The sequence below is a fragment of the Cicer arietinum genome, chromosome 5, assembly GCF_000331145.2.
Source record: "Cicer arietinum cultivar CDC Frontier isolate Library 1 chromosome 5, Cicar.CDCFrontier_v2.0, whole genome shotgun sequence".
Lineage (NCBI taxonomy): Eukaryota > Viridiplantae > Streptophyta > Magnoliopsida > Fabales > Fabaceae > Cicer > Cicer arietinum.
The window spans coordinates 70,167,626-70,185,341 of NC_021164.2; the positions used below are offsets into that span (position 1 = coordinate 70,167,626).

The 17,716-nt window shown below is 31.8% G+C and overlaps 4 protein-coding genes across 5 annotated transcripts; 2 read left to right on the plus strand and 2 right to left on the minus strand.

Annotated features, from left to right (window-relative positions):
• Nucleotides 1-1,450: 1,450 nt before the first annotated feature.
• Nucleotides 1,451-4,917, minus strand: LOC101489436 (2-oxoisovalerate dehydrogenase subunit alpha 2, mitochondrial). Its single transcript, XM_012716529.3, has 9 exons — nt 4,652-4,917; nt 4,415-4,555; nt 4,145-4,327; nt 3,660-3,817; nt 3,421-3,520; nt 2,589-2,700; nt 2,352-2,491; nt 2,033-2,218; nt 1,451-1,794 (listed from the first exon to the last, which is right to left on the minus strand). The coding sequence occupies exons 1-9, from the start codon at nt 4,835-4,837 to the stop codon at nt 1,627-1,629; spliced, it is 1,374 nt and encodes a 457-aa protein (XP_012571983.1). The 5' UTR covers nt 4,838-4,917; the 3' UTR covers nt 1,451-1,626.
• Nucleotides 4,918-8,274: 3,357 nt separating this feature from the next.
• LOC101489758 (ABC transporter G family member 5) lies at nt 8,275-10,731 on the plus strand. 2 transcript variants are annotated; one of them, XM_027334933.2, is made up of 2 exons: nt 8,275-9,655; nt 10,106-10,731. In XM_027334933.2, the coding sequence occupies exons 1-2, from the start codon at nt 8,677-8,679 to the stop codon at nt 10,588-10,590; spliced, it is 1,464 nt and encodes a 487-aa protein (XP_027190734.1). In that variant the 5' UTR covers nt 8,275-8,676; the 3' UTR covers nt 10,591-10,731. The 2 variants fall into 2 exon arrangements, with proteins under 2 accessions (XP_027190734.1, XP_004502947.1); XM_004502890.4 differs by having other exon boundaries at nt 8,278-10,731.
• Nucleotides 10,732-11,101: 370 nt separating this feature from the next.
• Nucleotides 11,102-13,397, minus strand: LOC101490404 (pentatricopeptide repeat-containing protein At2g13600). The gene has a single exon (XM_004502892.4). It carries the CDS (start codon nt 13,395-13,397, stop codon nt 11,277-11,279), a length of 2,121 nt encoding a protein of 706 aa, XP_004502949.1. The 3' UTR covers nt 11,102-11,276.
• Nucleotides 13,398-13,470: 73 nt separating this feature from the next.
• LOC101490075 (pentatricopeptide repeat-containing protein At2g21090-like) lies at nt 13,471-15,372 on the plus strand. The gene has a single exon (XM_004502891.4). It carries the CDS (start codon nt 13,471-13,473, stop codon nt 15,268-15,270), a length of 1,800 nt encoding a protein of 599 aa, XP_004502948.1. The 3' UTR covers nt 15,271-15,372.
• The last annotated feature ends 2,344 nt before the right edge of the window (nt 15,373-17,716 follow it).

Below are 17,716 nucleotides of genomic sequence, written 5' to 3' on the forward strand. Positions count from 1 at the left end.
ATTATTATATGCAATCATTCATTTGACAATTTTGCATTACCAAGGCACTAGCAGCATACAATAAATTATTATATCACATTACAGTATCATTATTTATTGAGCTTTCTAGAAAGGGAAATAAAAAAACTAAATATGAAAGAACATGGCTTAACTCTTGTTTTTTGGAGTGGAAGGGAGGAACCGAATTATTGTTTTTGCTTTGTTTGACGAAAATTAGAAAGGAGAGGAAGGCAAAGAGAAAAGAAATAAGGTTGGTTTTGTTTTGGTGGTTTTCCTCTCCAAGAGGGAATTGCAGTTAAATTCTATGGCCTACGTTGTGCAGAGGGAAGGGGATCTATTTTAAGAAACCATGTGATTTGATAATGTTTATGTGAGTGATTACTAGTTGAAGAATGGACATGTGTAATGTATGTTAATTTGTGCAATCCGTATAGATTGGATTTTTTGGACCCTTTTAATTGATCAAAATACTAACAGATTAGGATTCATATGTAGAATTCCTATAATGGATTTACTGCAGTCATAGTGATTTCTCTGAATTCATGCTGTCAGAGATATTGGACGGTTTAATATTTATTGGATGGTTCGGAAAAAATGAAGACATAAAGTTGTTACCGTAATTCGACTTTATGAATTCTGGAAATTTTAGTTGCACGCGGGTAACTAGTCTTTCTTTTTTTATCTTAAAAAAAATAATAAATATCATTGTAATTAACTTATACAATTGATTTCATAGTCGACATCCAATCTAACAAGACAATTGAGTTAGACTTAAGAACCAGATAATTGGTCCTTTATTAATAGAAAATTACTAATTTGGAGCTCAACTCAAGTCTTGTATACATTAAGACTCGTTTTTATGTTCCTTAATATAGTTAATAATATATTTAGAAAAAAGTTAATTTAAATTATTTGTTTCTGTTTTATTAAGTGGAGGCCCTTAGGCCAGATTACAAAATGCCACAATTAAAATAAATATTAGCAAATAAGATAATAAAAAAATTAAATAAATAAATAAATAAATATTAGTAATACCAGACCACAAAAGGTTCAACAACCTTGAGAAGGAGAATTGAAATAATGTATACCAGTAGAATTTATTCAATTATAAACAAAAATATATCAAATTGCACACGTTAAAAACGTGATTCATCACATTTAATTTATGCAATTTCAATAAAAAATAAGTCTATTGTTTAAATTATCTTCATGACTAATAAATAAGATAATTAGAAATGTTAAGAAAAATTACATTAAATGAACGATAGATATTAACATTAAATAAAATAGAAGTTAAAGAGCGAGATCCTGGCTCTATTAAGTAACATAAAAACAAGTCTTATTTATGTTTCTTTTGTTTTGGTTTTCCATATTTTACTTATATATATTTCATTTGAAGAAATATGAGTTAATTTTGTTTATAACTCGTTCTGAAAGAAGTACACCCTAGTGCCAAAAAAAGTCCAACTTATAATTTATTTGAGGATGTCATACCTCTCTCATTATTAGACTATATTCTCCAGTTTGTACACAAAGAAGATCCAAGTTTGAAGATAATTTTGTAATATCTTCAAACTAGATATTGAGGTTTTGACAGAAAAAAAAAACTAGATATCGAGGTTAAAATTACATGGAAATATTTGTTGGGTACTCCCGTGGATGTTTTTTTACGGTCTCCTTCAGCCATTTCATCTGTTCACAGAGATTGGATGGAGGAACATCATAAACATCACTAAACATGTCTGCAAGTGGAGGTTTCTCTACACTCTCTGCAACTTGAATGGTCCGCAGAAGCTGTAGCAGGAAATTGTGAGTTAGAATCACTATTTTACAACGTTTTTAAGGATCCACCAAAATCATCAAATTCAAGAAAATTATGATATTATAAAACTGCAAGATTTTTGGTACAATATAGCTAGTATCAACCAAACGAAGAACGCTTTCCAAGATTACAAATTCAAGGAATATATTTGAAACAGAAGTCTGGTATCTAGTATCAACCAAAGGATTTTTCAAGGAAAAGATAGTTTACCTGATGTCTCAAATTGTTTCTAAGCTCAGACTCAGCCATGTCATTCCACCAACCATTCCTTTCTATCCATTTTCTAAGTCTCGCCACAGGATCACGAGCTAATCTCCACCATTCAATCTCGTTGGCGGGACGATACTTGGTAGAATCATCTGATGTAGAGTGGTGTCCTACTCTATATGTAAGAGCCTGAAAAAACAGAAGAAACAGAAACAACATTGGTCTGCTATTAACACGCTTCAATATGAAACCACGAACCGGCATACTGCCATTTTTCTTTTAAACATGACCAAAGATTTGGCTTCAAAGGTTATCATTTTACTTCTATTAGAATTGGTCTCTCTTCGCTAACGGCCATTTGACGAGCAGCTTGAACAGCACTATAAATGGCCAGTGCATCATTCCCATCTACACGAATGCTACGGACTCCATAAGCCTGTCCTTTCACAACAATACCATCACCTATGAATAAAAAGAAGACCCAGCACAATATGTTGTTAGACAATGCTAAAGACCTGGAGAGTAGGAAGAAATTGAAATAGAAGATACGCAAAATTACTTCGAAACTGATCTGATGTAGGGGTACTGATAGCCCATCCATTATTCCGGCAAATAAAAATGACTGGGGCCTCCATTACCGCTGCAAAATTTAATCCGGCATGGAAATCTCCCTGTCATAAGGCATAACTCGATCTATTACAATTAGGGATGGGAATAGGTTAGGCCGTCCATCAGGGGTGTATGGCCTGACCTATTTAATAAAAAGACTAGGCTCAGACTATTTTTAAAGTCTATTTATTTAAATAGGTCAAGTTCTTAGGCCTGACAGCCGGCCTATATGTAATTTATTATTTATTAACATTATTTATTATTATTATTATTATTATATTAATAATATTATTTCCTATTTTAAATTCTATCTATGCAAAATCATATTTGTTCCATATTTGTTTAAGAAGTAATAATTAGTGTGTTTGTTTCAGCAAAAAAAAATCTATTATTTGACACAAAATTATTTTTTAAGGGTTAAAGGATGTTTGTTTCATATTTTTTTAAATTATTTTAAATAGGCTTCCCGGCCAGACCAGACTTTTAAAAAGGTCAGGCCACACCGAAAAAAAAGCCTATGATAGGCCATAGGCCAGGCTTAGGCATAAAAAATAAATTGTAGGCCAAGCACAGACCTTTCAAAGCCTGGGCCTATTTCCACCCCTAATTACAATATAAAAATCAAAAGAAAAATATATTAAGAGTTTAAAACTTTTAGCCTAAATGATACATTACAGTATAGCCTAAATTCCTTTAAAGTCATGCCATGTTCAAATCCCACAGAATTTTCCTCGCAGAAAGGGGGGAAATGAGTCTGCTGTTATGGAAAGTGCATAATTTACCTCACTTGAGCCACCATCTCCAAAGTAAGTGACGGCACATGCATCCTTTTTGTCCATCTTTAAGGAATATGCAGCTCCAACGGCATGGGGAATTTGCGTACTACAGATCAAAGTGAAAATTTCATTTTGTAAGTTTCATAATCATTGCAAAAAGCAGCAGCAAGCTAGCAACATGAATAATAACAATATTATCATTATCATACATCGAAGTCTTGTACGTCATAATTTTCAATACTTACGCAACCGTTGATGCTACAGTCATGTAATTGAGCTTGTTGGACCCATAATGGGCCGGCATCTGCCTTCCTTTCCCATTATCAAACTTATTAGAAAAACACTGATTGGCAAATTCTTGCAGAGTGAAACCACGCCATAACAAGGCTCCTTGTTCCCTATACTGCAAGCAATCATATTTTTCTGTAAGATCATCTCTGGTCTTGAACAAGCTAACTCTTTAGCAAAATAATGATAAATTAAAAAATTATATCCCCAAAGAAAGTATGAAATTAATACTAAAATTATTTGTTTCCATAGATTTTTGTTACATTGCTCACATTCTAATGCAGTGTCGTCAATCACTGACACAGAAAATTGGGGTTAGTTCGAATTCCGCTACTCTACATACTACAATGCTATAGCGCTGCTATTAGACAACACTGTTCTAATGTTCTAACACAATGAAGATAGGAATACAAAATAGTAATAACTTAGTTTGTATGATAACCTGAGGGAAAATAACATCATCCATGGAAAGAGCTGCAGCTGATGCAATGTTGATAGCTTCTTCCCCTACTGTTGTTACATAAAATGAGATTCTGCCTTGCCTTTGTGCTTCATAGAAGATATTGTCCATAGTTTGGAGTGTAACCATGTTACTATACATTTTAACAGCAACATCCTCACTGACCTAACATTATAAATCAAATTCACTTTCTAAGATATTTATTTAATTTCCCTAAGTAGGTGCAATTATTAAAAAGATGTAAGTGCAAACCTGCACAAAATCAGTCCCAAAAATCTGCTCCCCATTATGATCGAGAACACGGTAGCAAGGGATTCTGTCTTGAGATGATTCAGGTATGAACCTCATTTCAGGGATGAATTTGACATTTCCACCAGGAAAATCTATTACATGCTGTTGGATACATTAGTTAGTTAGTTAATTAATTACAGTAATGAATTAATTTGATGAAAAAGAATATGTAATTAAAAATGTAAGGTATATATATACCTGATCGTGAATGGGATTGGAAGTGAAAGGAATATGTGCGGTGGTTGAGTTAAAGCGGTTGGTGAGGATAGGGTTGCGTTGAGGGGAAAGAAGAGCAGTGGAAGGTGAGAAGAAGTTAATCTTCTTCGATTTTAAGTGAGTAAGGATGGTGCTGGATTTCCTCATCATGTCAAATGCTAAGCTCATAAAGCGATTATTGTGTAATTAACTTATTTGTATCCTTTTCTACTTTAATCAAACATCTCGTTCATCCTCGTCATCTCGAGTTTATTCAAATATATATATATATGTGTGATAAATACATTTTATGATAAGATGAAAAGCATCATACATGTTTGATTCAAACATTTCCGCGTGGCTCTTTAAAAAAATATATTAATTAACTTGATTAAATGAATAATTAAATTTGATATTAAATTAAAAAAATGTGATGGTAATGAATTAGTTACTCGTAATTTTTTTTAATTAAAATTATTTATTTTGTAATGGCAATGAATTTTTTATAAATGTTAAAATATTTAATTACTTATTAACGTATTTTTTTCAACTTATAAAATTTAAAAGTATTATAAATTAATTTAGAAAATATATATTTTACAAGAGTGATTTTATAATTTAAGAATGATAATGTATTCTATTATGACAAGATTAAATGTATACAAAAAATATGATAAAATAGTGATATTGCTTGTTATCAGTTATTACATAGAGATCAAATACGAATTAAGATTATCTACCTTTCATTCTTCTGTTTTTGATAACTTTATTTCTATATCTCTTCTAACTAATCATTATTTCTCATTTAAATAACTTTTATTTATGTATTTTAATCACTAATTTATTCTCTATCAAACTGTTATCATGTTCTTGTGGTATTACTATTCATTCTATATCATATCATATCTTAATTTTACTTTAACAATCAAACAACCTATAATTGAGAAATAAACTAGTGTAATAAATTTATAGATAAAAAGCATATTTGATGGTCAAAATAAGAGTCATGATAAATTATAAATTATCACATTCTTTCTTTTAAAATTCACTCGTCTCTTATTCTTCACTCTTCAAAGAAAAAGTGATTTGTGATCAATTTTTGCTTGAAATTATACATATATTTTTTTTTTAATCTAAATAAGTGATTTTCATATATATTTAATTTTTATTTCACGTGTTTGTCTGCCTCTTCGCCGTCTGAGTGCGACGTTGTTTTGTATGTTGTCTTGATGCAACATTATTTTTTCCCATTTTGTTGCGGTGTTTGTTTGATTCATATTGAGAAATTAACCTCTATCCATTATAAATTCAAGCAATTATTTTGACATCTTCAACGTTAAAACTCCAAATGCATGAATATTTCAAACACTTTAATTATATCACATGAATATTTCAGACACTTGAATATTGTGAGCTTATTTGTACATTTATAATTTTTCAATTTTAGCGACTTTAAATTTATAATCTCGATCGATGTATTTTATCAATTTGAATGAATGAAAATCATTTTGTTTATGTCAATTTTTTTAATCATATTTTGGCTCAATAAATGTTTTATGAATCAATATATGATTTATTAATCTCGATTGTTATCATATCTTGTCTCTATAATTAAAACTATTATTTAAATATAAGTTAGATTAGAAATCAACGTAGACTAAGAAAAACAATTTTCGCAACTACCCATATAAAATATAAATAAATAAAAACTGAAATTTAATAAAATATAAATTAAAAATCTTGACAATTTATTTTAAAAAATCATATGATTATATCACAAAAGTAGTTTTGTCATTTTATATAATGTGATAAATTAAAAATCTATTGAAATTATAATATTTAAAAATAAAATAATTATTCAAAATTATAAAAATATCAATATTAATTTAAATTTTTAAAATAAAATATTTTTCTTACAATGGTAGTTTTATTGATAAATATCTAATAAATTATTTTGGTTTCCTTTTTCTCTTTTTATTGATATATATTAGTTTATCTAAAAAAATCATATTATTTAAATAAAATAGAAATATTTACGTACTCATCTTTTTTAAAAAGTTATATTCATTATTTAGTAGTGTCAATGCATTTTTTAAGTATAAATTATTTTATTACTTATTTATTTATTGGAATTTTTGTTAATTGCAACAAATACTGTAATAGACTCAGAAGGATAAATTTTATAATTTAAATAGATATATATTATATCACATATCTTTTGAGTTTGATATCATATCACGTATTTATCTTATTGATCTTGGCCATCATTGAGTCTAAGAGATAAGATATAATTAAGTTTATCTAAATCCATTAGAATACTAGTTAATTTTGAATCTTATCTTATATTGATTTTCTAAATGAAATTATTATCTTAAATATGAGATGAGTTATAAAGTAACGTGATAGAATAAAAAAATAATTTACTCATTGAAATATAATAAAATATAAATTTAAAAGCTTAAAAACAATTTGATATTAAGATTTATGTCATTGAAAAGAGACATGTGTAAATTCTTTTATATTTTGTAAGTGTTTACTAAACTTTAAAGTTTTCTCTATTTTGTATTGGGATACTATGTTTCACTTTAAATTTTTTATATAAAAAAATTGATATTAAATTATAAATAAAATTAATTAATATTGATAGTAATTTAAAAAAATATGTATATTGTTATCAAAAGTATAATTTAATTTTTTTAACGCAAGCAATAGAAATTTATGGTCATGAAGTAGTTGGCAGGTCACTTTTTTTTAGCCGGCAGGCAATATTTCAATAAGTTGATATAGCTACATAAAAGTATGTATTTTAATCATCGTGTGCCATTAGCACTTCAAACCTTATGATCCCTACTTAATCTTCAAGCCATATCATCACGGGTGGATTATCAGTTGAGTTTTTAGTTATTGGTTGATACATAGTTAGAATTAAACCTTTTTTGTTTTTGTTTTAAATAATACCTGTAAACACATGTACGTTTATTTTTATTCTTGTTATTTTGTTTTACTTTTTATTTTTATACTGATTTTGTTTTAGTGTTGATAATATTATTATTTTTCGTTAAGTCTCTATTATACATGTGACTGATAAGACCAACAGAGCTTCTAATAGAGACGGGACAGCTCACATCTCTGACTGTGTTGTCCATAGTAAGGTTGCACTTAGAAGGTAATAAATAACAACCATGCTCAACACTTATATTTTGTTAATTAATTAGTAAGTTATGAAATGTATATGTGTATTTTTGCACATAGTCAAAAACTACTTATTACCTCCCATAATAATTGATGTATTTAAAATACATCAATACACTTCTTTCAATTCAATATATTTTATTTTGTATTTGTGCTAACGATAAATACACTAATACATGAAAAGTATTATTTATCAACTGATGCAAAAAATTTATTTTGAAGTAATATATATATATATATATATATAGATATATATTTCTTTTTAAAATATGTGAAATGATGAAATATTTGGACAATTGTGGACCAAAGGAGTATATGATTTTAGATCATGATGGCAATGTGCTAATAAAGACATGCTTATTACTGGATCATGTAGCTGGATTTTAGATCCCTGACACACAGTCTAGAACTAGAGTACACTCTTCAAGGACTCATATACCCTTCAATGTCCCGACACAAACTCACATATCAATAAACTAAACAACTAATATTCTTTTTTTTTTTTTCACTAGCCAAACACATACAGTAACTATAACGTGAACAATTTATTATATTTGAATTGCTCCATTTTTTTATGTCAATTTGGTAAAGAAATAGCAAGATCAAATGCACGTGAACTATGTATTTGCAATGAAATCCCTTCTAACCACTCATTTTTTTAGTGTAAGTAGCTGAGTCCAAAACAGTGGAATAAAACAATAACAACATGGAATAACTATAGAGAGAAAAAGAGCTAATTGATTTTGAAAATCAGAAACAAATAGAATAAAAAGAGAGATATACAGATTGAAAAGAAACATATATAGAAACAAAACAAGAAGCATAGAGCCAATTCAATGAAGAAACAATGGTGTGAGATTGAGGCAATAGGCATCAACTACAAGATCCAAACACATACAAAAAACCAACCTTTTAAAATCTTCACCAAACCTTCAAAACCAGAAGATGAATCAGAAGCTGAACAAAGGCTAGGTGATGGAGTTAAGCATGTCCTGAAGGAGGTTAATTGCATAGCCAAACCTTGCGAAATTCTTGCGATTGTTGGGCCAAGTGGAGCTGGAAAATCATCACTTCTTGAGATACTTGCTGGTAGAGTTAGTCCACAAAGTGAAGGCTATATCTTGGTGAACAATGAGCATGTAGATAAAGCTAAGTTCAAGAAGATATCAGGGTATGTAACACAAAAAGATACCCTTTTCCCTTTACTTACAGTTGAAGAAACCATGATGTTTAGTGCAAAACTTAGGCTAAATCTTCCTCAACAGCAACTATGTTCTAAGGTTAAGTCACTGATTCAAGAGCTTGGTCTTAGCCATGTTGCTACGACTCGAGTAGGAGACGAAAAGGTCCGAGGAATATCCGGTGGCGAGAGGCGTCGAGTTTCCATTGGTGTTGAAGTGATACATGATCCAAAAGTGTTGATTCTTGATGAAGCAACTTCAGGTCTTGATAGTACATCAGCTTTGCAAATAATTGATATGCTTAAAGTAATGGCTGAATCTAAGGGAAGAACTATAATACTAAGTATTCATCAACCCGGGTTTCGGATAGTGAAGTTGTTCAATTCAATACTTTTGTTAGCTAATGGCAGTGTGTTACATCATGGCAGTGTGGATTTGTTGAGTGTTAATTTGAGGTTGATGGGTTTAGAGCTTCCACTTCATGTTAATGTTGTTGAGTTTGCTATTGAATCCATTGAGACCATTCAACAACAACAAAAGAATCAGCAAGGTCAGGTAGAAGCACCAAAACGATTATTACTAGGGACAATGATGACAGTAAAGAAAGGCGATGATCAAGGCGAAAGTAGAAGTGGTAAGTTTACTCTACAACAGCTATTTCAACAATCCAAAGTATTTGACATAGAAATCATCAATGTAGGAATGGATTTCACTTGTGATTTTGCTAATTCTAGATTGGGAGAAACTATGATTCTTGCTCATAGATTCTCCAAAAACATTATTCGTACAAAGGAGCTCTTTGCATTTAGGACAATTCAGATGCTGATTTCAGGGCTGGTTTTAGGATCCATCTTTTGTAATATCAAAGATGGTCTAGTTGGAGCAGAACAAAGGGTTGGTCTATTTGCTTTCATATTAACTTTTTTGTTATCAAGTTCCATTGATGCTCTACCGATTTTTCTGCAAGAAAGGGAGATTCTCATGAAGGAGACTTCAAGTGGAAGCTACAGAGTTTCATCCTATGCTATTGCAAATGGCCTAGTTTACTTGCCATTTCTACTCATACTAGCCATTTTATTTGCAGTGCCGCTATACTGGCTTATCGGTCTCAACACAAATTTCACGGCGTTTCTGCACTTCTTGTTGTTAATATGGCTGATTTTGTATACCGCGAATTCGGTAGTGGTGTGTTTCAGTGCTCTGGTGCCTAATTTCATTGTTGGAAATTCATTAATCGCTGGTGTCATTGGTTCGTCTTTCTTGTTCTCTGGTTACTTCATATCCAAAAATGAAACTCCAAACTACTGGATTTTCATGCATTATTTATCTCTATTTAAGTATCCGTTTGAAGGGTTTCTGATAAATGAGTTCTCTAACTCAAAGAAATGCTTGGAGTACATGTTTGGAGCATGTGTTATGAGGGGAGAGGATCTACTTAAAGAAGAAGGGTATGGAGGAGAGAGTAGTAGATGGAAGAATGTTGGTGTGATGGTGTGTTTTATCTTTGTTTATAGATTCATTTCTTATGTAATTCTTAGATACAGATGCTCCCAGAGTGTTACCTTCTGAAAACAATGGTGACACTTAAGAACAAGATATGTAATAATAGCAGCCAAAGTATATACATATAAACTATTGGTTTTTCATTGCCAACAAATTGTACTAACATTATATTATGCTGGTTTGTGTTATCTGTGGTTACTTAGTTCACATCAATGTCTATCTACTCCCTCTTAATTTTCTTTCTCAACAACTTCATTTTGGTACTGGAATTCAGACAAGAGGGATGTAAAATATGGTCAAAGATTGTTCTAATCAGAATTTCAATTCGGGTTCTCTAAAACGACTTGTCCTTAACCCAAATTTATTAAGCACTTGAATTCAATCACTTGATTAACAATACTCTACTCTGATTCAGATGTATAAAGTTTGTAATTTGGTAGTAGTCAAGAAAGACTCCCTTAATGAAAATAGGGTTATATAGCAACAATCAACAAGGGCTTTTCACAGGCTTGCTCAGTTAGAAGCCTAGTTTTGGTTACAATCAACATTCCGGGTATGAAATACTAATGGCACCATAAAACAAATTAAAGATTAGCATTACGGTGAAGAAATTAGTAAACATAAAGAGAACATTCTCAGCTCATATATCCATGTTATTCCTTTTCATAGTAGTTCTAAGATCCCTGAATGCTATATATCACATCTTTCTACTTTCTTTGAAGGATACTTATGCTATGAGTAAAAAGAAAAAATTATCCAACTGCAGCATCTACTGCAATTTCCATTTCACTGTTGAAGATAAGTTCAGAGTCACTTTCCTCCTCCTCATAAGTCTCGTCATCATCAATTTCTGGTATGTAGCCAACTCGCTTCATCTGTTCTGTTAGAATTTTCAGAATTAAATAGATATCCTTCTTATGAGGGTGCCTTTTATCTTTTACCATGAAAACATGTAGATGACTCTGAATTTCAATCCAACTGCAACCTGGTTGCTTAATTACTCCCATTTGCCTCATCTGTTTCCGGACTCTCACCACATCTTTCCATCTACCAAGTTCAGCATACATATTTGAAAGAAGAACATACGGTCCGGAGTTCAAGGGATCAATCTCTAAGAGCTTTTCTGCCACACACTTCCCCAATGTAATGTTTCCATGAACCTTACAAGCAGCAAGTAAAGATCCCCAAACAACAGCATCAGGCTCCATTGGCATTGTCTGTATCAAATTGTTAGCTTCATCGAGGCAACCTGCTCGACCGAGTAAATCAACCAAACATGTATAATGGTCCTTTATTGGGGCTAAACCATGCTCGGTTGTCATTGAACGGAAGTAACGGCGCCCTTCTTCAACAAGTCCTGCATGACTACATGCAGACAGAACTCCTATCATAGTAACATGATCTGGTTTTTCTCCAGATACCTGCATTTTCCTGAAAATTTCAAGAGCCTCAGTACCATAACCATTTTGTGCATATCCTACTATCATGGCATTCCATGAGACAATATCCCTTTCTACCATGTGCTCGAAAACCACGCGTCCATCTTCAACTAATCCACATTTCATGTACATGTCAATAAGAGAATTTCCTACAAAAATATCAGAATCCTCCCCAAACTGAAACCAAAAACCATGCTTCAAAATTTGAGTATGAGCCTGTCTTCCAAGCTTCAAATCAGCAAGATTTGCGCACGCATTAAGTAGGTTACCAAAAGTGTAATGTGTTGGCCAGATGGACTCTCTTTTTAGGAGAAGGAATAGTCTCACTGCCTCTTCGTTCTCTCCATTCTGAGTATAACCTGCGATAAGTGCATTCCATGACACCACATTCCTCTCCGTCATATTTGAAAACATCAGTCTTGCGGCTTTCACACTTGCCACCTTGGCATATCCACTAACCATGGAGGTTTCAGATACAACGTCTCTAAGCGGCATCCTATCGAAAACCAATCTAGCTTCGTTAACTCTCTTACATTTTGCATACATATCAACCAAAGCATTGCCTAACACAAGGTCATTCCGGAATTTATCGCATTTCATAACACGAGCATGAATTTGCAAACCTTCCCTAATTGCTGATAAGCTTGCACAAGCACTTACCACACTGGCCAAAGTAATCTCATCAGGCTCAATCCCAAAATTCATCATTCTTACAAAAACCTCTAGCGCTTTTCCAGCAGGACCATTTTGCTCATAGCATGTAATCAAACTATTCCAAGAAACTATATTCCTCACATCCATATCATCAAAAGCCCTTTGAGCACTAGCCACCACACCACACTTAGAGTACATATCAACAAGAGCCGAACCAATGTAAACATCGAACGAGTAACGAGACTTCGCTATCAAACCATGGATTTGAAAACCTATATTCAAATCTATCAACCCTGCACAAGCACTAAGAGCACTGCCAAATGAATACTCATTAAGCACAAAATCCTCACCGTGCATATCAAAGAAAAATCTCAATGCTTCCTCAAATCGATCTCGTTGAGCAAAACCAGAAACCATAGCATTCCATGAACACTGATCAGGCTCAGGCATACACTTAAATACGTTCAAAGCCTCATCAAGAGCACCACACTTTGTCAAAGCGCTTAAAACCGCGTTCCAACTGAAAATATTCCTCTCCGGCATATGATCAAACACCTTTCGTGCGTCCTCCAAACAACCGCATTTCCCATAAACATCAACGAGCCTGTTTTGAATAAAGATTTCAGATGAAAACTGTGTCTTAATGATTCGAGCATGAACACGACGCGCCTCAAAAACAGACTTTGACCTAACACAACAATCCAATAGCTTCGCAAAGGGTGAAGAGTCCAAAAATGACAAGTCACCCACCACTTTTCGGACCAACCCATGTTTACCCATTCCATTACCTTCGAAAAAAGATTATTAATTTCAACGATTAAAATAACTGGGTCCCACTAACGAAACCTCGTACATGTTTTGTCCTTTGACTCAGAAAGAAACAAACACAGCCATGTTACCCATTCCAATCAATGATAATACTTCTACGATTGAAAATCTTTCGTCTCTTATTTCAAAGTGTGTAACAACGAAAAGCTTGAAGCTTGGCAAAGCATTGCACTCTCACCTTATAAAAACCGCGCTTTTCTTTGACGTTTTTCTCGCAAATAAACTCATCGACGTGTATTCCAAATGTGGCTGTATAGAGAGTACTCACAAGGCTTTTGATGATATACCAAACAAGACAACACGTTCGTGGAACACGCTGCTCTCGTTCTACTCAAAAACGGGAAGTTTCACTCACGCTTATAAACTGTTCGATAAAATGCCTCAGAGAAACCTCGTCAGCTATAACTCGCTTATATCCGGTTTTACACGTCACGGTTTTCACAAAGAAGCGGTTAACTTGTTTCATGTGATGCAAAATAGTTGCGGTGGTTTGGTGTTAGACGAGTTTACCCTTGTTAGCATAGTGAGAAATTGTTCTTGTTTGTGTAACCTTAAAATGTTGCGTGAGGTTCATGGTGTGGCAGTTATAGTTGGATTTCACTCTAATGTGATTCTCAACAATGCTTTGATTAATGCTTATGGGAAATGTGGGGAAACCGATGCGTCTAATTGTTTGTTTCGTTCGATGTTAATTAAAGATGTTGTGTCTTGGACATCAATGGTTGTAGCATACACTCAAGCATCTAGAATAGATGATGCTTGTAGATTGTTTCATGATATGCCAGTTAAGAACAGTGTTTCTTGGACTGCTTTGATATCGGGTTTTGCGAAAAACGGACGCTGTTACGAAGCTTTGAATGTTTTTCACCAAATGCTTGAGGAAAAGGTAATGCCTAGTGCTCAAACTTTTGTAAGTGTTTTAGATGCTTGTGCAAGTGAAGCTCTTATAGGAAAAGGTAAACAGGTTCATTGTCAAATTATCAGAGGTAGCAATAGTGGAAACTTGTTTAATGTGTATGTATGTAATGCTTTGATTGATATGTATGGAAAATGTGGTGATATGAAATCAGCTGAAAATTTGTTTGATATCATTCATGTGAAGGATGTAGTGTCTTGGAATACATTAATAAATGGATTTGCACAAAATGGTCATGGTGAAGATTCATTGGCTGTTTTTAGTAGAATGATAGAAGCTAACATAGAGCCAAATCATGTGACATTTCTTGGTGTACTATCTGCTTGTAGTCATGCTGGTTTAATCAATGAAGGGTTAAAGTTGCTGAATTTGATGGAAAGAGAATACAAAGTGAAGCCTAAAAGTGATCATTATGCTGTAATTATTGATTTGCTTGGTAGGAAAAACAAGCTTAAAGAAGCATTGTGTTTGATTGAGAAAGTACCTAATAATGGAATTATAAATCACATTGCAATGTGGGGAGCATTGTTAGGTGCTTGTAGAGTTCATGGAAACTTGGAACTTGCTAAGAAAGCTGCAGAAGCTTTGTTTGAATTAGAACCTGAAAACACAGGTAGATATGTTATGTTATCTAATATTTATGCTGCATGTGGTAGATGGTGTGATGCAAATAGAATTAGAAATGTAATGAAAGAGAGGTGCTTGAAGAAAGAACAAGCTTGTAGTTGGATTGAGTTGAAGAATGAAAGGCATGAGTTTGTGGCCAAGGACAAGTTGCATCCAGAGATTGGAGAGATATATGAAGTAAATAGTAAATTGGTAAAGCATTTGATGGATGTTGGATATCAACCTTATATTAGTTACCCTTCTCTTCTTGATGAGGATGATGATGATTTCTACTTTAGTTAATTAGTTTCAGCTGCATTGATCATAAGTTACTCCACTAATTTTTTATTTTATTTTTGTATTGATTGAGTAAGCAAATAAAAATGTTTAATGAAATATCTGTGACATGTCAATTGTGTCTCCCTACTTAACACTCCCTAACAATGAAACCATGTACTGAGTTGACTCTGAGACACAATAGACCTTTTTCAATTTGAAGTTTAAACTGAAAACAGTCAAGGTTGTTCTAGAATCACATGTGTATAGATGACAACAAGCTTATGGTCATTACTCATTTGAGACCACAAAATTCAGAAACTCTTATGTCATTATGATATTGGGTCAAAGATCCTTATTTTCTTAGAAACTTCATGTTTGACCATGATTCTAGAAGCCTCGCCAATGGTGGTGGTAAAGAAAAACATGAGACAAAAGATGGTGCTGCAAATTAATTTTACATTAAAGATTGCTGATCTTATTATTTTATCATATAATCATAAAATCAATGATATTATATGTTACTGTAAAATTATTTATATCGTTTGTGCTTGTCTGTTAAAACCAAAACATATTAAGATAGATTATCAATTAAATTTTTAATGAATCTGTGAAAAAACATGTTATCTTATCATATTTTTTTAGTTAAAAATCTAATCTTGACAAGCTAATTAGAAATTAAAGAGACTCATTTTTTTATTTTTTTTATTTTTATAAAATGTAATTGAAAATACGAAAAACGAAATCTAATAAAATATAAATAAAAACTAATAAAACAAAAAATAATAATTTGATATTAAATTAAAAAATAATTAATATTAGAATATTGGAATTAAAATATTTTAAAATAATTTAAATTTTTAAAAATCTGTTGAAATTAGAATATTTAAAAATAAAATTATTATGAATTTAATTTTTGTAACAAATTAAATATAATTTCCTTACAAGACTATATATATTATATCTTTGTTTAATTTATCTTCATTTTAGATACATATATAAATTTGCCATATAAAATTTTGTAATTTCCTTACAAGTACACATCTTCATAACAAAATATCTCATCGAGAAGTATATTTGTAATAATGTGGTAAAAAATAAGACATATAAAATTTTGTAATTGACTATTATATACTTAATGGAAATAGATGTGGAAAATGATATATTGACCATTCACTAATTTAACTCCCATTTAAGACGGCAACGACTCGTGACAAAAAAAATTCCATCAACATAAAGACATTGACTCATAACTTTCCTATGATAATATGGACCTCTCCCTTCTACTCAAAACCACAATCACTTTTCATCTCTTTTCACTCATCTCTCATACCATGAACTACACAACATGTCATACACACAATTGTGAACAAGCCAAAGAATTCAGTTTCTGGACCCAAAAATGTGGTTGTGATACTATTCAACTTGGATCTGCCAATGAAACAGAGTTTCAACAAACACAAAAAATAAAAAATCTTATATTTCAGAATAGTAACCATCATTGTTCTTCAATAGTTTCAGAATCTCTAAGGAGCAAAGATATTTTAGAAGGAAAGAATGAAGTTATGGAGATGATAAAAGACATGCCTGAATCAAGCTATGAACTCTCTTTTCAAGACATGGTTATTGAGCAGCATCAAATGCCACTACCAGAAACAGAACACAAACAACTGGAGAATAAGCAGAAGAAGGTTAAGAATAAGAAAGAAAACAAAAGCAATAAGATGTTGAGAGTTGAAAGTATGGACAGTGAAACCTTTCTACTCAAGATGTTTTTTCCAACTTTTGATTGGATGAAGAAGCCTAAAGTGCAAAATGGTTCCATTAAACAAAAAGATAAAGATTGGAGAATCAAAAGATTTTTCACTCAAGATACACAAAATAGTGGCAGCAACAATAATAAAAACAGGTACAACATAAACTAGTCGTTTGTTCAAATTCTGCTAAGGAATAATGTTTGATAACATTATGTACTAAATAGTATATCATGGAACAATAGCGATTTTTACAAAAGCGCCGCTATAGCTAATTAACATAATTTAAATGCAAATGTTTTGAAGCTATGTATATATATATATCATATGCACTAATGGATTTTGTTTGACTAGGAATGTTGATCGGAGCTTATCATTCTCACAAGGTTGCTTCCCATTCTTTCTTCAAATAAAAAGCAAAGTAAAGAAACTTGGAGGAGGATTAACTTCTTAAATTATTACTATACTTTTGTTATGTTGTAACATCTTGGGGTGCCATGGAAATTAATTCAAGAAATGTAAAATAGAAGATCAAGGCATGAAGAATTAATTGTAGAGGAAGATATTAAATGTGTGATTGCATTGACACAATTTTTGCAAAAGCTACATTTTGAAGCTTCAACAAATCTACGCTTTGGATTTATTATTGAATTCCTAGTCTTTAATGGCATTCATTTTACATACTTGATAATTATAGTTAATCTCCACATATAGGGAAA

Coding starts and splice junctions, on each gene's coding strand:
- LOC101489436 (XM_012716529.3), bottom strand. CDS start 4,837: ATGAGCTTAGCATTTGACATGATGAGGAAATCCAGCACCATCCTTACT. Junction 2,701..3,420: donor GAGATGGTGGCTCAAGTGAG/GTAAATTATGCA, acceptor GCCTTATGACAG/GGAGATTTCCATGCCGGATT. Junction 1,795..2,032: donor GAAACAATTTGAGACATCAG/GTAAACTATCTT, acceptor TTCCTGCTACAG/CTTCTGCGGACCATTCAAGT.
- LOC101490075 (XM_004502891.4), top strand. CDS start 13,471: ATGTTTTGTCCTTTGACTCAGAAAGAAACAAACACAGCCATGTTACCC.
- LOC101489758 (XM_004502890.4), top strand. CDS start 8,677: ATGAAGAAACAATGGTGTGAGATTGAGGCAATAGGCATCAACTACAAG.
- LOC101490404 (XM_004502892.4), bottom strand. CDS start 13,397: ATGGGTAAACATGGGTTGGTCCGAAAAGTGGTGGGTGACTTGTCATTT.